The 25990-nt window shown below is 34.8% G+C and overlaps 2 protein-coding genes across 2 annotated transcripts; both read right to left on the bottom strand.

Moving 5' to 3' along the window:
* Positions 1-895: 895 nt before the first annotated feature.
* LOC120106801 (gamma-aminobutyrate transaminase 1, mitochondrial-like) lies at positions 896-15652 on the bottom strand. Its single transcript, XM_039119848.1, has 19 exons — positions 15384-15652; positions 14189-14319; positions 13916-14000; positions 13513-13585; positions 11712-11809; positions 11238-11330; positions 8976-9049; positions 8779-8817; positions 8470-8558; positions 8320-8396; positions 8160-8234; positions 2746-2793; positions 2557-2640; positions 2398-2485; positions 2224-2302; positions 1977-2067; positions 1799-1874; positions 1512-1627; positions 896-1160 (listed from the first exon to the last, which is right to left on the bottom strand). Exons 1-19 carry the CDS (start codon positions 15423-15425, stop codon positions 1092-1094), a joined length of 1527 nt encoding a protein of 508 aa, XP_038975776.1. The 5' UTR covers positions 15426-15652; the 3' UTR covers positions 896-1091.
* A 5622-nt stretch (positions 15653-21274) lies between these two features.
* LOC120106800 lies at positions 21275-25714 on the bottom strand. Its single transcript, XM_039119847.1, has 8 exons — positions 25669-25714; positions 25364-25436; positions 24751-24853; positions 24246-24355; positions 23994-24152; positions 21890-21970; positions 21742-21801; positions 21275-21614 (listed from the first exon to the last, which is right to left on the bottom strand). Exons 2-8 carry the CDS (start codon positions 25364-25366, stop codon positions 21501-21503), a joined length of 630 nt encoding a protein of 209 aa, XP_038975775.1. The 5' UTR covers positions 25367-25436; positions 25669-25714; the 3' UTR covers positions 21275-21500.
* Positions 25715-25990: the final 276 nt, after the last annotated feature.

Genomic DNA, 25990 nt, shown 5'->3' with positions numbered 1-25990 from the left:
CAAATATGATGCCATAATGGCTTTATGGATCAGTATACTATCTTAGCAAACTATTGAAGAGAATGATGCATTTGGTGATGCTGTGGGACTAATCTATAAACTGGTTTATTTCATCTTAAGGGATTTGTCATTAGATGAATTTATTGCTTTCATGATCTCATAGAATGGTAGGCTTATTTAATCATTTCCAAACAAAAGTGATGATGCTACTAGGCCTCTTTACTTTATGGTTCTCTACTGATAACCTTCTTCTGCATGGAGATAGATTTGGAAGCCATTGGTACTTGATAGTAGAAAATGTGCTGTAGTCACCATAAGCAATTTAAAATTGGTACATAGGTACTCTGTAAAATCTAGTAGCAGCAATTTGGAAATTTGTTTCTTAACACTTGAATTAACTCGCTTGGTCATATGGTCCTCACACGTAGATGCAGCTCCAAAGAAAACTAATTCCCCATTTTTCCATGCGAGTTAGGATGACCTAAATTTCCTTTCAGGCGGATGGATCTAAACTCGATCTGGACCTAAATTTTTCAGATTAAGACCGGACCATGTATAAACCCAACCCGAATAACCCATTGGATCAAATAATTTAGCCATAAATCCAACTCGATCAGATCTTCTATTGAGTTGAATCTAGAACTAACATTAAAACCGGAACAAGAAACTGAATCAGATCGAAATCACTCATGCCCTGTAAAGTTGACAAATTATCATGGGCAACCCCGGACCTTTTCCTCTCATAGCCATGCTTTAGGCATGCCCACCCACAAACTTAGTAGGTCCAATGTGCAAACATTGGCTCATCCTTTTCATCCAGCCAAATCAAGTTGGGTGGGCCAGGGGATATTAGGGATCAATAGGAGTCATCATGACGGGGGTTACAACAGCCTAATGAGCTATACGGTAACTCACGCTTGAATTGATTTTACAACTGTACAAGAGCCCAGTCTTGAAACTAAAGCTTGCAACATTTCAGCAAATATAGATGGCATTGCAAGATATGTCCTCTTACAACAATTTTTTCACCATCATAAATAGACCACATTTATTGCACCCTCGAGCACTTGATGTCTATATGGCTATTGTTTTCACTGTGATTTCAACTCCGCTACTCTCTGCTCTGTACTCTTGAGGGCTTCTCCATATATGCTTATTAACTGAAAGAAAACAGAATTAAAAGCATTAGCACTCACAAACTACTAAGTAATGGGAAAGAAAAGGGACTGTAACCTTCAGCTCCATTGGTAAAAATAATAGCCTGAGTTATAGCCAATGGCCTAATATTGCTACAATTCGGGAGCAAGTCCCAACTCGAAAAACCTATAATTATGTATTTAAGCAAAATCCATCTACTGATTATATTGTGACAGAAGCCCAGTAGAAAATCTAGGATATAAGACTCCTGAAGAACTGGTGAATAACAACTGAAGATTAAAACTCATGCAGTGCCAAGGAGAAGTATGGTAAATGATATACATCAGGAGCTAATAGAGGCAGCATCATCTTACTTCATCAACTTCGCTTGGGGAGATTATAAAGGGTGGCGACATCATTATATTATCCCCAGCAACTCGGACCAGCATTCCACGCTTCTCACACTCCGATCCAAATATTGCACCTACCCCTGAAATAATCATGGGATGCCATTATGAGTTACAGTCACGCATGTATGCTAAAAGTTCTCTGTATCTAAATGGATGTCACCATCAGAGCTACTGAAAGCTGTATAATTATCTTTCACTCATCTACTGCAGTGAGAATGGTATAATCAGGAAGCACAAAAATGGAAACTTACCCCACCCAGGAGGGAAGAGAGCGTCAGGAGACTTGTCAGTAAACTCAGTTCCAAGTATCAACCCAGTTCCACGTATCTGCATGTAAATGGCTGGTTCTCGTCAGATATGTACATAATGTTGTCTATACGCAAGAAGAATAGATTACAAGACAATGTGAGATTAATGCACTAAGAATACCTCGCCAATGATGGGACTTTCTGAGAAGCTTTTAATGCCCTCCTGGAACCTCGGAGATATAGCCTGGACCTGCTCCACAATATTTCTCTCCCTGGTAACCGTTATTTAACATGGTCAGGATTTTGAAATCTTAAAAGATGCTCAGCATGAAATATTCATGTGTACTTGCCCTTCTTGAAGCACAAAACTATTATGTTACTAATTTATAGTTTAAAATGAGGAATCTGTGTAGAGTAATGATATTTACTTGTAAATCTTAATTGCTTCCAATGCAACAGCACATGACACAGGATGTCCAGAATATGTAAATCCATGAGCAAATGACCCTGAAAGATAGGAAGTTTAAAGTGGCGATAATTTGTACACATCCTTCGAAGAGATAGAAATAGAAGTCTCTAATGACAGAATAGTGTAAGCTTACCAAGTTTGTTGCTTTGAGAATGTATAACTTCTGAAATTTCTGGGCTAACAAGAATCGCACCAATGGGCATGTATGCCGATGACAGGGCCTAGAAAACCAGTAAATATGAAATCATTATCTATGTTGAATATGTTAAAAAACAATGCTTAAACAACTCACCTTTGCCATGGAGACAAGATCAGGCTGAATATTGTATTTGTCACATCCAAACATTGTCCCTAACCTTCCAAAGGCAGTGATGACCTACAAACATGGATAAAATAGCACCTTAAACCAACTAAGAAGCTAAAATAATATATTTTATTTTCTTTTTCTTGGTAAACATGAAAACATTTTGTGCATTAGTACCTCATCTGCGATGAAGAGAACATCATATTTTTTTACAACAGCTTGAATCTGCAGAAATAAAAATAGAACAATGAAATGACCAAAGCCAAATAATGGAAGTCCAAATACTGCATTGATACATGGCTTTCAAATAAACAAGTGAAAAACTACAAATAGAAGATTAGATCAGTCAAAGAGTAACTTGCCAGATTTTTTTAGTTGTATCACCAAGTGAATTAGGCAGCAAAATCACAAATTACAGTGGATCTTTCGACGACAAATAAGGGGAAAAAATCAAAATTAATGTATAATTAGCAGAGAAGTCCATACATGCTTGCAACCTGAGTGTGGTCTATTTGTCTAGAAAGTATTTGATAATCCTGGTCAGCATTAAAATACTTTACACTTTCAGAGTTGTGCAGAAAGATATAAAATTAGCCTACACTTGATCACAAAAATAGAATTTTCCCACATTTATGAAACATTTTACCTTCTGAAAGGATAGAAAATATCTTCAGACAATAGATAACGTACTATCATTCAAAACGCAGACACGATGGGCAAGTGTAGACCTGTGCAAACTAGGCTCGGCCCAGCCCGGTGTTTGCCGGACTCAGGCTGGGGTTTTTGCCCTCTAGGGTTGGCCCGAGCCTCAATTTTTCAGGGACAAAATTCCAGCTGGGCTCGGGCTTGGTGTGTTACAACCCAGCCTAGCCCGGCCAAGCAGAAATTGTATACATATATACATATATGCACGCATGCATGCATAATACATATATACATAATTACATACATGTATACATACATACATACATATATAATTAGTCATTTTTTTGAATTATATCATTTATCTTACATTATATATTATATATCATATATATTATATATTATATTCTTATATTTTTATTTTAAAATTTCAAAAGAAAAACATAAAGGGTTGGGTTGGGCTGGGTGGGCTGTTGAGGCCGCACGGTCTAGTCGACTTAGGCCCGCTTGACCTGACTTGTTTGGGTCGGGCAGGTCGAGCCCAGGCTTGCAAAAACTGTGTCGGGCTAAGCTTGTGCCTAGCAAAATTCTGTTGATATGGGACCCAAGACCGAACATGACCCAGGCCGACATATGCTCAAGTCTAGATATGTGCAGAAAATGTCTGACATTAATGTCAGAAATTGGTGATGCAAGAATTACTATAGTGAATATGAATGTTGAATCTACAGAGTAAAAACAAAATTGAGCCAAAAGAGAGCATGTGGATTCTTATCTTGATGGGCACACACAGACACGAACTTGCCTAACTCGGTGGCCAAAATGCATCTTGATCGCAATCTCATCCTATCTATTTGGAGAAAAAAAAAAACAGGGAGATATGTGGCATGATGCATGATACTGGAATTTTCTGCAATCACCACCTGGAAGTGAAACTAAAAGAGAAATTGGTGAAGCAATAAGAAGGCATGAGTTCAGTAATTACATATAGTATATTAGAGTTGTATGACATGAACATTGGGCTATCAGGAGGATGTGGTTGCAATGACCCGGGTGTGGTAGAGATAAGAATGCTAGTAAGTAATCACAGCAAAATTAGGAAAGGAAAAGTAATAAAGAGGATTTATTATAGAATATTTAAGTGTTCCAATGATAGAGGATAAAGTGGTGGGAAACCATTAAGATGCTTTACTGCAACAAGACCATTGACATGAAATGTGTCTGAAAGGATCTGAATTAGAAGGAGAAGACCTAAAAACAAAATAGATAGATGACCCACTATGAAACAAATTGTCAGAAAACAGATGACTTCCAAATATTCTCATCACGTATGAGAAGTGTCATTATGATGCTTCAATCAAGCATTGAGTTTTTATGATTTGGTTGACAATAGATGCATGTTTCACATTAAGCACTTGAGTTGAAAAATGTAAGGAAGAAAAGAAGGGTGAACATATCAATGTATTTATATAACCAACCCATTGCATGTGATTGTTACATGTAAGAGTCAGCATTTTGTGGTGTCTGTAACTCATTTGCCAAATTTGGTGGTAACATTTTGCGGACGCCCAGCATCTTAAATATGAAAGCTAAAGCAACAAAAAAAATAAAAAAAATCATTTCCTTATGACTCAGAATGTCCAGATATGTGCAAGCATCATTCATATGTCAAAGTAGCCTCTGTATCAGAGTATAGCACCATGATATTGTTAGTGACTGTTTGAGTTTTTTTTTCCCCCCGACTCCGTTGGAAAACACCCACTCTAGCTTCTATCTTTCCTGTAAATGCATCAGTAGATATAAGAAAACCATAGTATACGGAGGAGTAGTTAGATGAAATGAAATAGCTTATATAGATTAAATTTTCAATCCGCACAACTAATGAATGATATAGATTTGAATGGGGGCACTTAAATGAAAAATAATGATGTTTTATAGGACAGTGACCATGATAGCAGAATGTTTTGTATGATGTAAGTAGTGTTTGTTTGATCTTAGCCAAATTATGGTGTTTAGAAGACTCTTGAGAGTAACTCTCTAATTTTAAATCATCAGGAAGCTTAAGAAGGTTGCTCACGGCTAATCTTAGGCCAACTATGGGGGTTATGAGACTTCTAGCGGTAACTCTATCACATCCACAAAGTGGAAATAGTGAACCATCCACAAAGTGGAAATAGTGAACCATCCACAAAGTGAAACACAAATATATGAAATTCATTCATCAAGGCAGATGTCCCATTTCTGTTTTCAAAGGATTCACAAGCTAATAACTCGCTATAAAACCCCTCACAATATTTTTAGGTTGCAAAGAAACAATATATTGTGCAAGAAATTTTCTAGAAAAGCATTAAGTATAAACAAATAGAAATCTAACTTTAATAGGGGCCTATATTATGAAGGTTTGATGGTTTTAAATTATTATGATTAATTTATTATGTTGGTAGCAAGGAATGTGGAATCCCAAACTACCTGGTTTGGGCCATACTGAACCGTGTTGGTGGCGGATTGGCACGGTTCCGACATTCAAAATGAGAAATTAGCGAAGGAGGGGGAGAGAGAGAAGGAAAGAGAGAAAAAGAGAGAGAGGGGGGGGGATGGGGAGAGAGCGAGAGGGAGGAAGAGAGATGGAGGCTATCGAAGGGCCACGGAGCGCTGGGGAGTGTCATGAAGGAGCAGAAGGGGGATTCTGCTCTCCGGACCCCTGTTTTGTTCGAAACAAGGGTTCGTCGGGGCCCTTTTTTTATTTTGCATATTTTAAGTGAAGTTGGCAACCCTTTTTAAGTTGCAAAAAAACGATATATTGTGTAAGAGATTTTTTAGAAAAGCATTAAGTATAAACAAATAGGAATCCAACTTTAACAAGGACCTATATTATGAAGGTTTGGTGGTTTTAAATCATTATGATTAATTTATAATGTTGGTAGCAAGGAACGCAACACCATCCCAAACTTTTAAATTCTGGGCATACCGAACCATCTCGGTGATGGACCGAGGCAGTTTTGGCATTCAAAATGAGAAACTGGTGAAGAAGGAGGAGAGGGACAAGGAAAGAGAGAAAAAGAGAGATGGGCAGGGAGGGAGTGAGTGAGAGGGAGGAAGAGAAATGGAGGCAACTAGAGGGCTTTGGAGCACTGGGGAGTGGCATGGAGGGTAGAGGGAGGGGGGTTTCCGTCCTCCGAACCCCTGTTTTGTTCAAAACAGAGGCCCGTCATGGTCGCTTTTTAATTTTGCATATTTTAAGTCAAGTCGATAAGAGAGTTGCCAACTTCAGTTAAAATATGCAAAATAAAAAAGGGCTCCGACAGACCTGTGTTTCAAATGAAACAGGGGTATGGTGGGCGGAGCCCCTCCTCCGCCCCCTTCACACCACTCGCTGGCCCTCCGACGGCCTCCATCTCTTTTCCTCCTTCTCCCTCTCCCTCTCTCTCTTTTTCCCTCTCACGTTCTTCCTCTCACCGCCCTCTCTCATGTTGGGACGCGCTCAGGTAGCTTTCACCTTCTCTCCCTCCATTTTTCCCTCTCCCTCTCCCTCCCTCCCCCTCACTCTCTTTTCCTCTCCCCCATCCTCTCTGCTATGTCGGTACGAGCCTGGCATGGAATAGCACAGGGACGTACCGAACCATGCCACCAACCGACCGGTATGGGCTGCAGTACCAACAAATTAAACCTTGGTTGGCAAAAGATCATATGTCAGATATCTTGAAGTAAAGCAAGTAAATGTGAACTTTCATTTGATTTCTTTTATATGGAAATTACCATCTCATATAACTCATTCAGGTATTGTTCCAGCCTTGCTAAGCTAATTCAAAACACATGCTCTTTTTCACAAAATAATGAACTATCAGTGTAGTGAAGCCAATAGAGAGTATGATGCATTAGACTCTTCTGCCTCTTTTTTTGTTAAAAGAAAAATGAATCTTATTTCTATTTTTGTTTCAAAATTTAGTAAACAAGGCTTCTTTATTTTTTATACTCCAATAGTCCAATGTCTAACAAACAAGGCTTACAAAGACTAAGGGAATGTGATTCTTCTGTGGTAAAAATATTGAAAACCTCAAGAATTTTTTTCCTCAACAACCATAACCACAATCTCAAATCAAATGGTACTTTGATCGAGAAAGTGAGGTGTCACTGAATCATGTAAGCTTTAAAAGCTCCATTAGAAAGCCACAACCTCCTCTGTGTGGAGAATTCGATGAAACTAAATTCGATAGCTAGCCTCAAGAAAACATGAAAGCTTGAGAACATGATAGTGACATAAGAAACCATCCTGAGCATACTATGCTTGCCTTTTATAGCTGACATTCATGTGTACACTGCAATAGTTATGTTAAAGACAGACAAGCAAATGGTATCTTTAAAATGACATAGGCAGTTGGGAGCAGTCAATTAGGTAAGAATAAAATATTGGGTAGCAATTAGTTGCATGTTTATAAGATGCTGATGAATTCTCTTACCAGATTTCGCAGACCATAAAATCATGTTTACATTAAAATACATCATTTTAAGTAGCCCATTTATACACTCAAGTATTTCTCCAACATTATTCTTTCACTCAGTCTCAGTAAATAAAGGAAAAGGTAATGTTTCTACAATTATGATGAACTTTCTACTATCATAATTTAGAGAAACAAAATATATCTGAGATCAATATCATGTACTAAGTGAAGTTCTAGTAATACTTTACCACATAATTCTTGAAGAAGACTTGAGTTTTTCTATATTAATTGCATAAAAAAAATAATTCAACGATGTAAAAAGTTAGAAATTAAGAAGGTACAGAACTATTGCATTTTCATTATCCCACCCAAACTTGAAGCTCATATACTCAAATATTCATACAATAATATTCTTTAACTTAACCTTAGCTTGTCAATAAACAAAATAAAATAGAAGTTGCCGACAATTGTGTAAAGTGAGGGTAGAAAGTAAAGACTTCAGATTCCTACCTTGTCAAAATAGGTCTTTGGAGGAGGGATAACACCTCCAGCACCCATAACAGGTTCAGCAATAAATGCGGCAATCTGAAATCCATACCAAATCAAATACTAATTACCCTCTACTTGTACTAACGAATCCACAATAAAGTGAGAAAAGAGAAGCATTTACTGTATCAGGTCCTTCTTTAAGAATAAGATTCTCCAAGTTATTAGCCAGTCTGGTCGAGAATTCTTCCTCGGTCTCACCTGGTATTCCAGCACAATTAATCATCAGAATATTAAAAGTTAACCAACCTTAAAAGATTAATTAAATGAGTACCAGGAAGATGGAAGCGCCAGTAATGAGGACAATCTGTGTGCCGTACAAATGGTGCTGGTAGATCAAACTTTTGGTGCAGAGCTGGAAGACTGTCGGTGCAGCAAATTGTTAATGAAATAGATGATTTAATTGGAGAAAGAAAAGCCAATGGAGATAAACAAAAGGAAACTGAATCAGAAACAAGCCATTGCACACTATAATTATACATTTTTGATTGTGACAAACCATAAAATCAAGACAACTTGTTTTTTGTAAGCATAAATGCACTTCATAATCTAACTTAAAAGAAAATAAACTTTTCCTACTTACCCAGAAAGACTAGCTGCTATTAGTGTTGATCCATGATATCTGCCAAAAAATGCAAATGTTGCAAAAGATTATTTGCAAAAGATTCGACTAATATATGCAATAAAAGAGCATTGCATTCTAACACCTTGGTGCTAGTTTATGAAGATATCCCATTAAATACCAAATAAATGATGTGAGTAATTAAATTGATGACATACGATTTTGCTCGCGCTATGAATTTCTTCTTATTTGGCCTTCCTAATGCATTGTTATAATACCACACAAGCTTCACCTGATAGAAAGTAACTCCCAGTTAAAGAATTAAAAAAAAAATACAATGTTTAATAAAATTAATCTTCATTTAGCAATAATTTTTAGGTAGTCTAGATAAAGATTAGTTACATTAGAAATGTAAAACTACCAAAGAGGATGGAAAACCAACTTTTCATGTGTGCAGAAACATAACTATTAATGGACCACATTAGAAGGTAAAGGCTTACATTTGAAAAAAAGAAAGAAAAAAACAAAATGGAATGACATAATTTTGGAGAAACTTTACTATGAAAACGAAAGTTCTTTCGGTCCTTAACTCAGTGTCAGTGGCAAACATCCATTGCAAAAAAGTGACCAATCTAATAATGAAGGTTTTAATATACTTATTTATTTTCTACCTGATTACATTCTGAAAAACTTACTTCAACCAGTCCATGTACCTTTCATCACACTGTCCTCTCAGTAAGACTACTAATTACCATTTTATTAACTTATTTCTAGTAAAGGCTCTCATGTTTTCCAGACAATCTATTCACCATAATTTCAAAGAACCGTTCAATTTTTTGCCTTCATTTTCTGACCAAAAATCTCATCTGTATAACCTCATATTTATGGCTAGTTCATCCACTATCCCTATTTTCTAACCAAGAATTCTTGGTCGACCTATCCAAACTAAATTTATCTTAAAAAATTACAGTTTGTGAAAAGAACTCATTCATGTGTTTGATTGTGGCAATAGATGATGGAACACATTAATGGCCCAAACCTACTCCTCTGGATATTACATCTATTAAGCAGTGCAACTGAGAAAAAATCCATGAAAACCACCAGGTTTTAACTTTAATGTTTTGGGCTGCCAAAACTTTAAAAGCTTTGAGAACGGTCAAAGTCACCATTTGAAGAAGTTTTGCTGCAGGTTCTTGATGCTGTGAATGCTAAGATTCCTTTGGAACGCTGAAAATTTATTTCTCTTGGTCCTCCAAAGCATTGTTAACACAAGCAAATGCATCTCATGTCTAAGATTCAAAACTATGATAATCATAAAATCCAGAATATTTAAACAAAATAAGTGGCTTTATAGATGGCTTGTCACCATTCTGTCATCAAGCAGGGAGTCTGATTTCAATCAGATTCTTTCCTTTTAATTTGTACATCAGAGCAAAGTTATTAAACATCAAGGCACAAAAGAGGCACCAAGGTTTCTTGTAGCCTAGGTGCAAGGCTCAAAGCTAGATATGCACCTTACTAAAGTAGAAATAAACTGCTGACAATGACAGTTCATCTTCAGCTTGATCTGAGCATTCTAAGACACAATAACTATCCCAAGTATCAAATTGTGACATCCATCAAAACCTTAATAACAGTTCCATATTAGATTAAACAATAAAGTTTCATATTGTGATATACTTTAATCGTTGAAAAAAATTGTAATACAAGAAAGCCTATTTTACTATCTTTGCTATTTTAATATGTCCAGCATGACTATCCATCTGGTTGCAGAAACAACAAGATTTAGACAATTGCCGAAGCATCATGACAACTATATTGCTTCATAGCCCCACAAGCCATCCTTATCATAACTAGGTGTACATCCACTGCAAGATCTATAACTAAGAATATAATCTGATAGAGTATGGAAAATTTTAGCATGATTGGGCTAGTTGACATCAGCATAAACAACCGAAGAGTCTTGATAAAGCATGCCAAAGCAACAAATCACAATGAGAGCAAGAAACAGGTGTAAAATAAAGATGACAATGAGAATATCCAGGTTTGTCAAGACAGCATCAAGTCTGCAGAAACAAATAAAATATTAGTCACTAAAAAAAATCATGCACCATGTCAATATTTATTCCCTGCCCATCACCACAATATATGTGGAAACAAGCGTTTAAAATTTTAAATGTTCTCCAGTATTACATTTGAGTGGTGGCCTCTCCAATTCCCACACTCCTTGTGTACTACCATAACTACTCAATCTTCACCACTAAAACTAAAGATGCAGAAACTAGCTCTTAACTACAATGAAAAACAAAAAGGTATCTGGATTGCTTCTGGCATATCTGCAGACAGCCAAATTTGTTCTCTTACCATGAAGTAGGGAGTCTGACAGCATCCAAGTAAACTAAAATATTAAATATTAGGGAGAAAACGTCATAAGGAATCCTTGGTGATTTTCACTAGCTATACAAGGAAAACCAACAGACCTGGGAATCATTAGCTTCTGAACCACTGTTGGTGAAGAAGACCTTTCCCATTTTCCTTGCTGTGAAAGTCTCAAGAAGTTCCTTTGCAAGATCCTGCAAGAACAGTAGTAACAATTTTCATGGATAAACATTAAAGAGTACCTTCAGAAGACTAATCAATGATCCAATATGAAGAAAATAAAACAGCAGCTAATGCATAAATGATACTTAGAATTAATTGGAACCAACAACGATAAGATGATTCTAGGAGAGTAGGATGAAGCCCTCATCTAATTAAAACAGAAATCAATTCATAGTTGAGACAAATTCAAGTCATAGAGGTGCAGCATTTGTGGTTCAATTTTTTAGTTGCAAGTTATTGTTAATAATGCAAAGTGGTGTATAATAGAATTGAATTATACAAATACTATGGTAGCATCAAATTATTTTTGAACAAATGAAAGAAGTTAGAAGTATATAAGAAGTTGTACGCACCAATGAAGGCTTTGTGGTACGATTCCAAAAGGAATGATAAAATGGCAGTTTTTTTAATTGTGCAGTTGCAGCTTCAACAAGTCGAGGCTCACTTCCACCTGAAAGATATTGAAATGGCAAGTTCATGAAAGAATAAATTAAATTCAATTAATAGTCTAGTGGTAGTGGTGCATAGATTGATGTGTAGAAAAGATTGCAGTTCTCAAAACTTTTACTTCCAAATAACAGTCTCAGAAAAGCTTTACCCAGTTTGAGGCTTAATACCAGCAAGAATCATAACTTCATTAAATAGAAAAGAAAATATTTTCTCCTATATACCAAGAATATGAAATTTACATCAGACTATTGATTAAGTGTTGGCAGTTAAGTATTGCAATATCTGAACAGAGATTAAGATTTTGCCATACCAGACGTACCATACCGTACCAGTACATTGTACCATACCATACTAGCACTCGGTATGCTAAGCTGTACCATACCGAACCGCATACTGAAACTCTAATAGAATAATACTAGTATAGGGTCCGATACTGAGACGGCGAACCTTGGATTACTAATCTTCTATTTCACAAGAAAAAAATGGAAAAATGAGACCTATATGTCACAATAGACCATCCAAGTTTAGAGACCATTCAAATGACACCAAATCTACCATGATGAAAAATGAAGATAGGATGTTAGACACAAAAAACCTAACTATAAAGAATGAAACTCAAGACTTCAACTATTATATTTCAATTGTTAACTGGTTAGAGCTTTAGTTAGCACTCCTCTCTGAGAACAACTTAGATTCCCATCAACATGCATATATAATATTATGTGTCAGTAACGCAGTGCAGATATGCCAGAATGCATGTCATATCCTGAGCATTCTCTTGCACACACCACCCAAGCCAAACCTAGAACCTTTGGTTGCTAAGAAGAGGGGTGTGACCACTAGGGCAAAACCCAATTGGCTAAAAAACTAATCATTTAGATATACAAATTGACCAACATATTTATTCAAATAAGATCGCCGTATGGAAACTTGTAAGCAACTAATAATTCAACCAAGAATTTACATTATGGAAAATCATCAGGTGCTTAGTCAAAATATTAGCTCTTCTACCTGAAAACTAGCTATAAGCAATTTAAAACTTTCAGATACTTCACTCACTGCAAGTCCATGCAGAATTGGCATCCATGACAAACAGGGAAACTATATGTTGCTTGTGTGCTTTCTCTAGTCCTTCCCCTCCCATTCAACCGTACGATTCTCTGTCCTAAATTTTCATGCCTGTTTGACTAGTAATCAATAAACACCAAATTTTACTATGACATAATGACAGTGATCCTTGCGCATTATGATCCACTATTCAAAGGTCTTGCTAACATCATCATTTCCAATATTTCCTAAACAATTTGCACCAAGAGCCAGCTTGACAGCAATAATCATACTGGCCATCATTTGACACAATGCTGGATAGAAGATTCAGAAGAAGGGAGACATAAGTTGAAGTTTCCATGGATAAGAAGAACAGAAGTCCAGAACCTTTACAGAAGTCCAGAACCTTTTCTTAAAATGATGCATAGTGGCTTTTGGCAGATAATACTAACTTTCTTCAAATGCCTATTTGTGAAGACCTTTTCAAACTAAATGTTGCCACACTTATTTGTTAAGATGACAATAAGGCAATATAAAGATTAGTAAAGTGTGTTTATATCAATACTACGTACCATGTATATCAGTGACAACAAGTACTGGTGCTTAGAAGAAAGTAATCCTGAAAATGACGTCTAATAATTAGCAGATTTTGGGTACCTAAAGCTGTGCACCATAATCCAGCAAGGGTATCAAGATATTTCTTCCCATTGTTGTCATAAACATAAGAACCCTGCAGCATTTACCAACAGCTTTCAGTTAAATGTAAAATGACATTTTTCACCAATGTAATATTAGAAGCAATGTTGTTTCTAAAACCACTTCGACATTGTATTACACCAAATAATTGCAAATAGTTCCATGACTTGTTATTTTTTCATCTTTCCTGGCTTGAACTTTTAGAGCTACGATTTTGTAAACCTGAAGTTAAATTGTTGGGACAAGTATTGATGGTTAATGTCATAATCTATGTTATCCACATCTTTTAGAAGCTTGCAAGGTAAGTATGATTATCAGTGAAAACCAAAACAAAAAGACCAACATAACTCTCTGAGGTAATTACCTCTGATTTCTCAATGACTAGGGGGTGCAAGTCAGTGCTTTGCCATCCAGCAGTAAATGGTGCTAACATATCATGCCCCTTAAACCTGACAAATTCAAAATATGACACCAGAAAACACATTTAGTAGATGCACAACATGCATGTCTTGTTCACAAATGTGGGAAGTTGAATACAAGTAACTAAAAAAAAGAGGCCACAAGGCATGAAACGGTGATAGCATATTCAACGCTAAAACTAGAAATTAGTTTATTTAATCGATCATAACATTGATACCCTTTTTCATCTGTTGGATCAGTCAGAAGAGATGCCTGTGAACACATCAGCCTTGCAAATGAAGCAATGTATGGAGGTCCATGACTCTGAAACCTTTCAGCAGTTGCAACATGCCTGATGAGCATGCCAACCTATGAAGGATAAAACAGGGTATTAATATGACAAGGTAAGCAAATGACATGAAAAAAAAAAGTAGCAAGAAGAAATCATACAGGCATCTGGAAAAACTCATCAAGATCAGATCTAGAACTAGTTACAACAAGGCAACTTTATCAAACGGTCATCAGAAGCATCAATATATGGTTCATATAAGAAAGAGTTACATGACCTCGAAACACAAATCCATTTACAACTACTAATGATGACTGGAATCTAAAAAAGGATGCTAACCAAAAAGATGAACACCCAAATCACGTATAGCAACAAGTGCTATATGATTAACTATGTAGTTGCGTGTACAAATTAAATGCATTGGGCATTACTCATATATAACGGATTTAAAAAAGTCAGAATAAAAAAGGAATTATGATAAATACATCAGTCACCAATTCACATAAACAAGAATTTAAAATTGTTTAAACTAGAATATGTGGCCAAAAGCATCAATAATTAACTCACATAAATAACAACAATACAAGTTCGACAATTGCTATTGAAATTGAGTCTAAATTTGTTCAAAACAAAACTCAGAACAAAAAAAATCAAAAAATAAAAAAACTGCAGTGAAAGCATCTAGACCCATTCACAAAAAAAAAAAAAAAAAAAAAAAAAAAAACGCTTTACATACAGAACACGAAGTGTTCATGAGAATAGTTTAACACCCATTTAAAACCACTCATCTAGATCAGACCCAAAATAAGAACCAATTAGAAACCCAAAAGCAGTGGAAAAAAGAATCAGAGGAATGCCATGGAATCACTTTTGTTGAGAATCATTCCAAGCGGCTAATCATCCAGCCAGTTGGAACCACTCATCGAGATTCCACGCATTCATTTACAAAAAAAAAAAAAAAAAACTTTTTTTTTGAGAAACACATCAAATCAAAACTACGACTATCATCCAGGAACCACATCCATCCAATCCATAAAGCAAGAATGACACAATTATCGGCCAAATCAAATAAAAAATTCACCACAAATACAGCTTGTTGATCGGGAAAAAGATCACAAAGCAAGCGAGTAAGCGACTTGAATACCTTGGAGGAGGCCTTGGATCGAAGGAGACTACTGGCTATCATCTCTGCCGAGCCTCGGAGTCCTCCAAAGATCTCTCTATCTCAGTCAGAGAGATCAAGAGGGCGAAGAAGTGGAAGTGGAAGAGAAGAAGAGAAAGAAACGGAGAGACAAATGGGGAGTAGAAGAGACAGATGCAGACGTTAGAACTCCTCTGCCATGTATGTAGAATGAGACGAGAAGTTGTCAGGATAAATCCTAAAACTGTTCTGGTTTCTATCTTCGGGATGGGGCCCACCAACCTCCCCACGGGCCCGGTTTTATTGGAAAGAGGCAAATACGGAGGAAAAAAAACAAGAAAAGCCAACGTCATGAATCTTTGAGTGGAGAAATTATTTGAGGATGATTTCATCTTGGAACCACTGTAGATTTGATCCATAAAATAATTCCTCCTTTAAATGAGTTGTAGTCAACTCCCAAAATATGACTGTGAGATCAAATACAATTTGTGCTGCACTTCTCATGCAGATCAAAAACAAGTTGGACTTTTCATGTTGCAATTTGATATTGTAGTCCAAAAAGAAAAATCTCATCTGATTTTATTTCACAACAAAAGGGGTCCTCGTGTTATATTGATAAATTAGTTCCTAATAAAGCACTTATTGGTAACTGCCGTGAGACTTTATTTTTTTTAATATTTTCAAGTTAGATCTTGTATATATATATATCTTTCATTGTAGATAGAAATATAGAAATGTAAAGGTTTTAAGCATACGGACAATCTAGCTAGCTTGCTTCGCTCAAACTAAGCTAAAGCTCTTCTGGTTACATTCCTCTATTTGGAGAAAGTGCTAGATTCAAATTTAATAAGGAATATTTTTCTATTTTATTTAGTTATTGAGAAAGTGAAAGGAAATAAACTATGGTAGGCAATAATCTTTTTTCCATTATTTGGAAGTAAAAAGTAAGGAGAGAACAAAAAAATATAATGGAGAAATAATTTTCTTTAACAAATACATAAATTTTCTTCCATCTCCTAGCTACTTTCTTAAAATTTTTTTCTTTGAACCAAACATAAGAAAATTTTTTAATTTTTCTTTTTTTTAATGTGCTGATTTATTTTTCTTCTTTTAAATTTTTTGACTCGGGCGTTCCCCTAATCATTTATTAAAATTATTGTTGGTACCCCAACCATTAAAAAAAAATATATAGTAAACTGACATTCAATCTATCTAATGCCCTAATAACTCCTTCTTAGAGATCTCTATGAGTGTTTTTATTTTTTTTCAATTTTATTATTCACTTGAGTTTGCACTTTCAATCTATCTAATGCCCCGAGGAATTACTCAATTTAAGTATATATTTTTTGTGTGTGTGTTGCCACCAAAATCCGATCTAATAATTTGGAGACGTGAATGATGCTGATTAATCTGATGTAGTAGAAGATAAAGAACTAATTTGTACATTAAAAGAAGGGTACAAGAGATCACTGATGCTGATCAACATGGGGAACCTTTGATGCAAATTAGATCCAGAAATAAGAAAAATAAAAAAGATAAAGAATAAGAGAGAGTAAAAAGGTTGTGTCTTATTTTTATATTTGGAGTTTTTTTTTTACCGTGGTTGGACTCTTCGAAGTTCTAAATCAAAAAAAATATATATTTTTTAATTTTTTATCTGAATCCAATGAATCTCGTTAAAATAAATTTTCTACTATATTATGTTATATATATATATATATAGAAAAGATCTAGAGGATCGGATTTTTTGTGTTTTTTTGGGTACAAAGCGGATCGGACTAGAACTTAACTCAAATAACAGGGAATCTCATCCAAATGGGGGATTTTGTTTTTCCTGTTTTTTCCCAGGCAACATGACACTAAAACAGAAGAAAAATGAAAAAAAAACAAAACCTAATAGCTTGTCATCTCTCTGGACAAGTGGACATGATAGATTGGACCGTAGTGCACTTATGTTCACTGAATGGTGACCAGATACCTATTATTAATGAAATCCACGTCAGATGCCCGTGGATCCCAATCCAGAAATCCAGCTGGGCCCAACTAAACGGGCCCACATGATTACTTTTGTATCCAATACTTAAGAGGATGTTAATTTCTTATGGCCTTATCTCTATCTCTATTAAAACATTCATAATTGTTAAATATATAGTGGGGTAAAATGGTGAAGTTTTTGTCTGTTATTACATCTTTCTTTTTATATGATGGAAACACTTGGGATTTCCCCTCCACCGCAAGATTCTGACACCAATTTTTGATTTCTTAATTTTTTAAAAAAATTCGAAGCGAGTCTTGATGGTGTGTGAATATTTCTCAAATTTCCAATGCATCCAGTTTTGTCCTGCCAATAGCTTAAAATCGCATTGCACAAACATAATGCTAGTAATTATATCTATAAGTGGAGTTCATCATGGGCCGCACTTCGGGCTTAAGCTCTATTTGGATTCCGAGTAGAGTTTATATAAAATTTAATATTTTTTGAGCTCAAACTCGGCTCAGCTTTACCTATAAGCCAATAAATCCAAAAAAAAAAAAAAAACTAGTTTGCCATTAAGTCGGATGACATATCCGGACGTCACAATGAAGCTAGTCCATCGAACTTACCTACCACTACGGGCTCATTGGATAATCAGAAAGAGGAGAGAGAAATATATGATCAATAAAAAAAATATTTTATATTTCGTTGAATTTTTTTTAAAAAAATAAAAAATAGCTTTTTATAGAAAAAAGATTTTTATAAAGCTTAAACCAAATTGTAAAAGGTTAAAACTAATCAATAGGGGCATATTCCCAACTTAATCTTCAAAGCATACGATTTAAGCGAAAGAGAGTTAGATCTATGTACACATGAAAATCAAAATTCTAACTAGACTTATCACCCTAAACTTGCATCCATGAAAATGGGTACAAACACAGTCGAGAAATTTATATCTGAAACCCAAAGGTGAAAAGATTCAAATTTAAAATCTAAGATTGTATGCGCTTGATTAAGCATGGGTTAGACCTAAAAGAGGGTCAAATCCCAAGATTGGCCAAATCCAATTGGGGTCCCAAAAAGATCAATGAAATTTTAAGTAAACCTCGATTAGATCAAATCAAGTCCAGTCCATATTAAATTTGGATCATTTAAAGTATCAAATCGTAGTCTGCTAAATTTATACTTTGAAACTAAGATATGGTTGGTTACTGGTCCCGCGGCCCCAATTAGTAACTCTTTTTTTGATGCATCTATAGTTAGTCCTCTGACTCTAGTTGAATCAATTTCATGCTAGGGTTAGTCCTTTGGCATTTGATAAGATCCAAACTAGAGTTAGACATTTAACTCTACTTAATAAAAATTAGAGTTAGTCCTCTAACCCTCCTTAAGTTATTCCTTTGACTCTGGTTAAGCCATGTAACATTTAGTGACTTATGAAATTCATATTTATATTTAATTATGTTCATCTTCTTTCAGCACTTGTGAATAAGGTCTTATAGTCAGAGGTGCTCCGATATTTGAAGGTAATTAATGGTGTATTCTTGGGTTCATCAGAAGCTATCGAACAAGATATCCTCTCCTGTTGGGTGAATTTGATAGGGTCATAATGAAATATCTCATTTGTGTATCCTATGTCTCTCCAAAATAGCACTCCTCTCAAGGAGCAAATCTCATAGTAATCAGCTATCTTATTTTGAAGAAAGAGTTTGATAGGAACAATCCAGGCAATCAATATTTGTTTCTATAGCAAGTCTTCAAAAATTGCTAACAAGATTATAAGAAGTGTTGTCAGAAATAAAGAGAAATGTCATCTGAGCAGGTCATGTTAGGATAAGCTTGTAGCTTTCCCTAGTCCAATTTTAGGGCTATTATTGGGTGAAATTTGGTGACTAACTGGGTGGAAGAATAGATAGAAATAATTGTTATTTGTGTCTAAAGCAAGAGACTTATCAGTTATCATGGTGCAAGAGGGGCAAGTATAGAATTATTAGATAATGAGTGGCTTTGTTCAGTAAGGATTTATAGTAGCATTAGGGAACCTCCATAGCTTATTAAGGAGAACAGGAAAAGTAGAAAATAAAAAAATAGTATTTATTAGAAAAATTTTAGGAAAATAAGCATTTTATAAAATTTTAGAAAATACGTTATAGAGTGTAGGTGCTTGCACTATATTCAGACCAATTGTAATCTAAAGACCGACATAGCAAGAGAGGTGCAGACCGAAATACCAAGAGTGCAGGCCAAATGATTATAGTACAGAGTTAAGAGGAGTAAGGGTTATCAGCCTATGACGAGGTTCTACAAGAGCAAAATCTAAAGAGGGTAGTTACACCACTTTTCACTATTCATAATATGAGAGAAGTGGGATAGTTATACCTATCTTCTTATTGCACATGATGTGAGAGGAGGGGTAGCACTAGTTATCATATACAATAGTAATAGGCTATTTAGCAAATAATAGCAAGGATAAGTGTCTAAAAGGAGTTATAGTATCTATCTTACCCCGTTATGAGGAGCCACTTATAAATATCAGAAATGTTGAGAAAGAAACTCTTGGATACATCAATAATCCAATTTATCTTTAATTTCTTTTACTTTATCTTGCTCTTAGATTATCAACAGGATTCTACTTTAGAAGTAGCAGCAACAACAGATTTCTTCAGCTATAACTCTGGCTACACCCTATCCGACCTATCCATCTTCTTTCACAATAAGTGGTGTCGCGGTAACAAAAATTCTTGAAGGCTAGACCCATGCTACTCTCATTTTCTTCCCGTGATTAATCTATTTCTGGCTAATCAAATGCTGGTGGCACACTCGTGCATCTACCTAGCATAGCCATTGGGCTCGTTTATTTTTTGCTTGTTAGCAAGCTTTTCTGGCACACTCCTCTCTCTATAGACAATCGAAGTGAGAGTTAACGTATATGGGTGGTGGGCAAAAGAGCTCCTAGCCACTTAATTAAAGGACAAAGTTATTCCTTAAAATTGTTGGGAAATGTTCACAATTTGGGATGTTGATTAATATTTTAATTTGTTCAACTAGATAGATAGATGCATTTACTTGGGTGAGTTAATTTTTCCAAAGGCACTGGGGTATTTCTTTCAATAGTTTCATCTACATATTTAATAATAATATTTTATCTGAAAATAAATTATATTTTCATCATCCACATGATATTCCCATAAGAAAATTATGTCAGTCTCGTTAAATGCACAATAATTTCAAAAGTACTTGTCCCGGGCCTTGTCATGCTTAACTATTGTAATAGGTCGTATCTTTGCCTCATACATTTTATATTCATTTTATAGCCTTATGTTTTTCCTCTTTTTTTTTTTGTGGTTGGGGGGGTGGCTTTGTTTTCTAATAGTCATAATATCATTGTCTCCCCAATCAAACACAAAAGCCCAAGAGAGTTAAGGAGAAGAGAAAAACAAAAGCATACAATGAGTGCCCACGAATAGATACCAAGCACAAGTTCTTGAACTTTATACTTTAGATAAGGGATGGTTAGAATCCTAGCGTATTGGCCAATAGAGAGATTTGGAAATTTGTAATCTAGCTCACTCCTTTGTTGGGGCCATGCCTACCCAAAAAGCAGCAAAGAAGCGAGCATTGTGAAAACTACCGCAAAGCAGATGATTTCTTCTCCCAAAAGACTCATGCATTATGTTCTTGCTAAATAGCCAAAGCCATTGCAGCCAACCCTGTCTTGAAAGCATGCTTGAAGGAGATGGTAACTGGCACTAATTTTTGAGCAAAAGCCTCCATGGTTGGCTCTCATAAGCAATCGGATTTTATGCATGTATGCTTTCCAATTTCTGGATTTTTGGAATGATTAGTAACAAAAATATCTTGATCTCGGAATTAATTCTCCTTTTCAAATTTAACTAAACTTAAAGAAAGACAAAACATATGTTCAAAGAATGATAGGATGAGTCTTTTAAATAAGTGAAACACATGTAATACATTTGTAAACAATATCGTAATTGCGATTACACACATGGAAGCAAAGATAATTAATGTGTATCGATGACACATGTTATTCAAAAGTTCCAAGAAGTAGTATCTCCTTGTTGATTATTTCGAATGAAGGCAAAATGATAGCTAGAATGACATTTCAATTTGATGTAAGATAGGCTTCACATGGTCATCTCCTCATTACACATGCCCATCTTTCGGCACAAGTCAGAGGGCTTCGTCTTCTCAAGTTTAGATAGAACTCGAGGGGCATATTTATAAACTGTTTCCTTGCACTGCAAACAAATTAATAAGATTTTCATAATAATATTACTCAATATGTTATGCTATTCTAAATAATTTGCAGAAGATCTAATCTTCAGTTAATAAATTATTTGGTGTCTAGAGAGAGCTTGCACTTACTAATTGCTCATTTTCCTCTACTTCTTCACAATACTCGATAAGAACCTCCTCCATCCTCGTCTGAAAAATAATTTTCTAGATAAGATGAAACAAGAAGAATAATTGGAATAATACAAATATATATCTGATCAGCCAACTTATGAGTTACCCTTGCTTTAGGCTGTTTTAACTTTGTCATTAGCTCCTTGACAAACCTACGGCATGCAACACATCCTTTCTCTTCAAGCATCTAATAACAAATAAAAAGGCAAGTATAGTGAGCATCAAATAAAATGTGATTCTATTGTATTTGCTCCTTTCTAGATATATAGTATATGAGTAATTTATAAACATTCTAACATTTTTACCCAACAATTATTTTTACAAAAATACATTTGCAAACTAGATATATCAATGCAAGAAGTATAATAGAGAACATAATGAAAAAAAGGTACATCTTACAATGTATAATAAGAGAATCTTATTAATCTATTCTATTCGGATTTATTTTGTGTAGATATAGTTGTGACTTTATATACATATGATCCACCCTGACACTTTATCAGTATATCGGTTTAGGCATGTTGGTATTTAAGGTAATCGAAAGTCATACCACCCATGTTCTTTATATATACTTCTTTAGAAAAGATTAAAGTGAGAAGGCAGATTCTTCACAATGTCAAATTAAGAGTTTTAATTAGAAGATATTAGTAAAACTTGGTATTAACTATCACACAAAATATAGCAATCGAGTTTGCATCATGCATTTAACAAAAAATAAAATAGAAATATAAAAATTAAAATAAAAGCAAATTTAAAATAAAAAATAAAACTATTTAAGCCAAAAGATTATATTAAATTAATTTTTACGAGAGTGATTTAAAAGAAACTATGACCTATGGTAATGGAAAATTCTAAACTAATTAACCTAACAGTTAAAAATTTAATATCTTAAATGTTAAATGATCTTTCATATTTTAATTGATTTCTGGTAAGATAAATGAATGGATCAAGTGATCGATAAATAAAAGAAACATAGAGGTAATATGCTATCCTAGAAATTAAACTGGACATTTATTTGTAGTAGTTGGATTTCCAACATTGTAAAAATTTAATTGGAGAGAGACTGGTAATTTTGGAAAAAAGAAAAATTCTAATGGCATTTTGAGGACAAAAGTTGATACAGAATCTTTCAGAGAAAACTTAAAATTTTCAATTCTCCTTAATTTTTTAATATAATATAGATTTAGATGCATATCAACATTATACTTTTTATACAAATAATAAAACATTACATTATCTATATACAGAACTGAACAAAATTTTGATATTATTGATTGTAAAGTTTGTAAGCCCATAAATGAGTATTTATTTTTTTATATAGTAGGTAGATAAGAAATGAAAATTTTATTTTAATATTTTATTTGATTTAACTTTTCACTTATTTCAGTCTTTTCATAAGTCACCCATTAACTATTAACAATTTCTTTGTATTGTACCAAAAAAAAACAATATTCTTTGCAACTAAGGTATAAAAAGTAGCTTACCTAAATTAAGACAAAGGCAATATATATCTTTAAAATAGCAATGGTGGACACAAGACAACCTACTAGTTGAACTCAACAACCCCCCCCCCCCCCCGGTTCTAATATTCATTTACCTCTTCTAATTTAAGCATACTCTCACAACCTTCTATGTGAAAGCATAAACATAATGTTCTTTTGTCAAATTAATTTTCCCTAGCTAATAGAAAAAGCATAAAATTATGTTCATGACATCAAACATCATGGATAAAATTGCCCAATGAACTTGTCTAAGTTGGTTGGCACTCCTCTCCGTAATTATTGTGTCAGGAAGCTAGAGATCTCAAGTTTGACACCCCCCCCCCCTCCGGGTCTAATATTCATTTACCTCTTCTAATTTAAGCATACTCTCACAACCTTCTATGTGAAAGCATAAACATAATGTTCTTTTGTCAAATTAATTTTCCCTAGCTAATAGAAAAAGCATAAAATTATGTTCATGACATCAAACATCATGGATAAAATTGCCCAATGAACTTGTCTAAGTTGGTTGGCACTCCTCTCCGTAATTATTGTGTCAGGAAGCTAGAGATCTCAAGTTTGACTTGAGATGGTGGCACTCACACCATTATTCTTAAAAAAAATAAAAGAAAAGCCAGGAATGAGATTTTTAGCAACAAGAAAACTTAAGATCATATAATAATGCATGATGGGTTATGTAGAAATTTGGCTTTTTAATTTAAATTTTACCTTCATAAGGATCTTTTCCTCCGTAAAAATATCAATTCCAATTAGAGACCTGTCTTCGTCGATGCACAACTCTGAGTTGTTGCAGTGGCTTTCTTCATGGAATGGTCCTTGGAACATCAAATTAGTTTGATGAAGAAAAGTCCTTGATGTCTCTAGACACTTCAAAGATACAAGCATAAAGGTTTATAGAATAAGAAACCACATTGGAAAGGTCCTTGCAAGCATATCAAGCATATGAGCAGGCTGTTGTACCTTAGCTTCTAAATCATCAGGCAGAATGTGACATACTTCACTTGAAAGTATGCCAATTTCTTCAAACAATTTCATGGTGCTTGAGATTTTCGCAGCTTTTCCTAAAGTTTCTAAGCATGATACACAATTAACAGTGTTAGCCATCATCATCAGCCAACAGTGCATTCACATATATAAGCAGTGTAGCATTGTGACTTGTCAAGACAAAAGATTAGCATTCATAGATGATTATGTAATTTTCTTCCAACAAAAATTGATGGGAAGTATTATTGTTCATTTTATGCTAATGTGCTCTTCAAAGATATTGTACTTAGAAATCCTCAATATCAAATTAACTAGGGTTAATTAGGTTTCCACTAAAGATTTTGGTAAGTTACTTTGCTTTAGAATGCAGGAAGTACTAGATTGTATAGCTACACAATTCACATTCGTTTGTCAGAGTTTGAACCGAGACTCCTGGATATAAGGTGACATGGGGAAGAGAACTAGATTTAACCTTACTCACCTTCATTCACTGTCATGGACTCAACCTTATGCCTTGCATCGACATCTGTCAATGAAATGAATAGGATCATAAAGCACCATGTCATTCTTGTATCCATCCTTGCCTGCCAGGAAATAGTAGACCATAATAAATTTACATACTTCACATTCAATTCTCAAATTTAAATTTACATACTTCTCATGCCTAATCTCAAATTTCACAAGTTCGTCTTTGTGTTTAATCCTGAGCTAACTGTGATGATGATGACAAAGCCTGATCGCAATTATTTGAGATCGGCTTAAATACTGAATTTTACCATTTTTAGGACTTGTTGGCATCTAAATTTTTAGATCCTGAGCACTTTTTTCATTGTATATTTATTTCAACTAATTGTTTGATGACTTCAAATTATTGAAATCGAACAAGATCAAACCATGCATCAGAGGTTGTGACTTTTAGATCTGGTTTTGCGCCGGATCTTAAAAAAGATCAATCATGTTGCAACCTTGTTAAAACATCCAAGACAACACCAGCACTCAAATATTTTATGAAGAAGATTTTCATGAACTAAGGACAAATTATGCTGCTTTCAAGGCTTGACTCTTGACAGATAACAAAGAAAAACTAAACTTACCATGATGATGACCTCTTTTGAAGTCTCACAGTGAAGCACTTGGTTGGGAAAAGAGCTCCAAAATGTTTTCTCCCTAGAGAAAGCCTCAATATCACAACCCTTATCCATTAAACAAAATTCATATTTCATAGACCATGAAAAAAAAAATATTTTAGACTTAATTTTTCCTACACATCAAAAGTAAAAAAACCAGAAAGAGAAGGAATAAAGCTTCAAATCAAACTTCACCATGGAAATGGAACCAAGAAATAATCTTCAGCAGTAAACTACATAACAAAGAACTAATAATACCATATTTATCATACCAAAGCTCTAAGTTATGACTGTGGAGAAGGAACAGACTGAATTCTAATGATATGGAAAGAATGTGTTAGGGAAAGCTAGCTATTAATAGACACAATCCACATCGTGATTCCCGTCTCAATTATGTTTCTGTTTCTCTTACTCTGACCTCATTCTTTTCATGTGAAGAGTTTCCAAGGATGCAGATATTCAATTATTTCATTCAGGAGATGGCTAATGTACAGGGTTGAGCTTAGTTTCGACCCGGACCGCACCCGTTTAAACCTGACAGTAACATAACTGGACCCGGTTCATAATCCGGGTTTTGCATGGGTCCGCACCAGG

The sequence above is a fragment of the Phoenix dactylifera genome, unplaced genomic scaffold (genome assembly GCF_009389715.1).
Source record: "Phoenix dactylifera cultivar Barhee BC4 unplaced genomic scaffold, palm_55x_up_171113_PBpolish2nd_filt_p 000638F, whole genome shotgun sequence".
Classification (NCBI taxonomy): domain Eukaryota; kingdom Viridiplantae; phylum Streptophyta; class Magnoliopsida; order Arecales; family Arecaceae; genus Phoenix; species Phoenix dactylifera.
This window is presented reverse-complemented; position numbering and strand designations above follow the sequence as displayed.

Coding starts and splice junctions, on each gene's coding strand:
- LOC120106800 (XM_039119847.1), bottom strand. Junction 21,802..21,889: donor TAAAACAGCCTAAAGCAAGG/GTAACTCATAAG, acceptor ATTATTTTTCAG/ACGAGGATGGAGGAGGTTCT. Junction 21,615..21,741: donor TAGAGGAAAATGAGCAATTA/GTAAGTGCAAGC, acceptor ATTTGTTTGCAG/TGCAAGGAAACAGTTTATAA.
- LOC120106801 (XM_039119848.1), bottom strand. CDS start 15,425: ATGATAGCCAGTAGTCTCCTTCGATCCAAGGCCTCCTCCAAG. Junction 8,397..8,469: donor CTGGCGCTTCCATCTTCCTG/GTACTCATTTAA, acceptor CTGGAATACCAG/GTGAGACCGAGGAAGAATTC. Junction 2,486..2,556: donor ATCTTGTCTCCATGGCAAAG/GTGAGTTGTTTA, acceptor CTGGTTTTCTAG/GCCCTGTCATCGGCATACAT.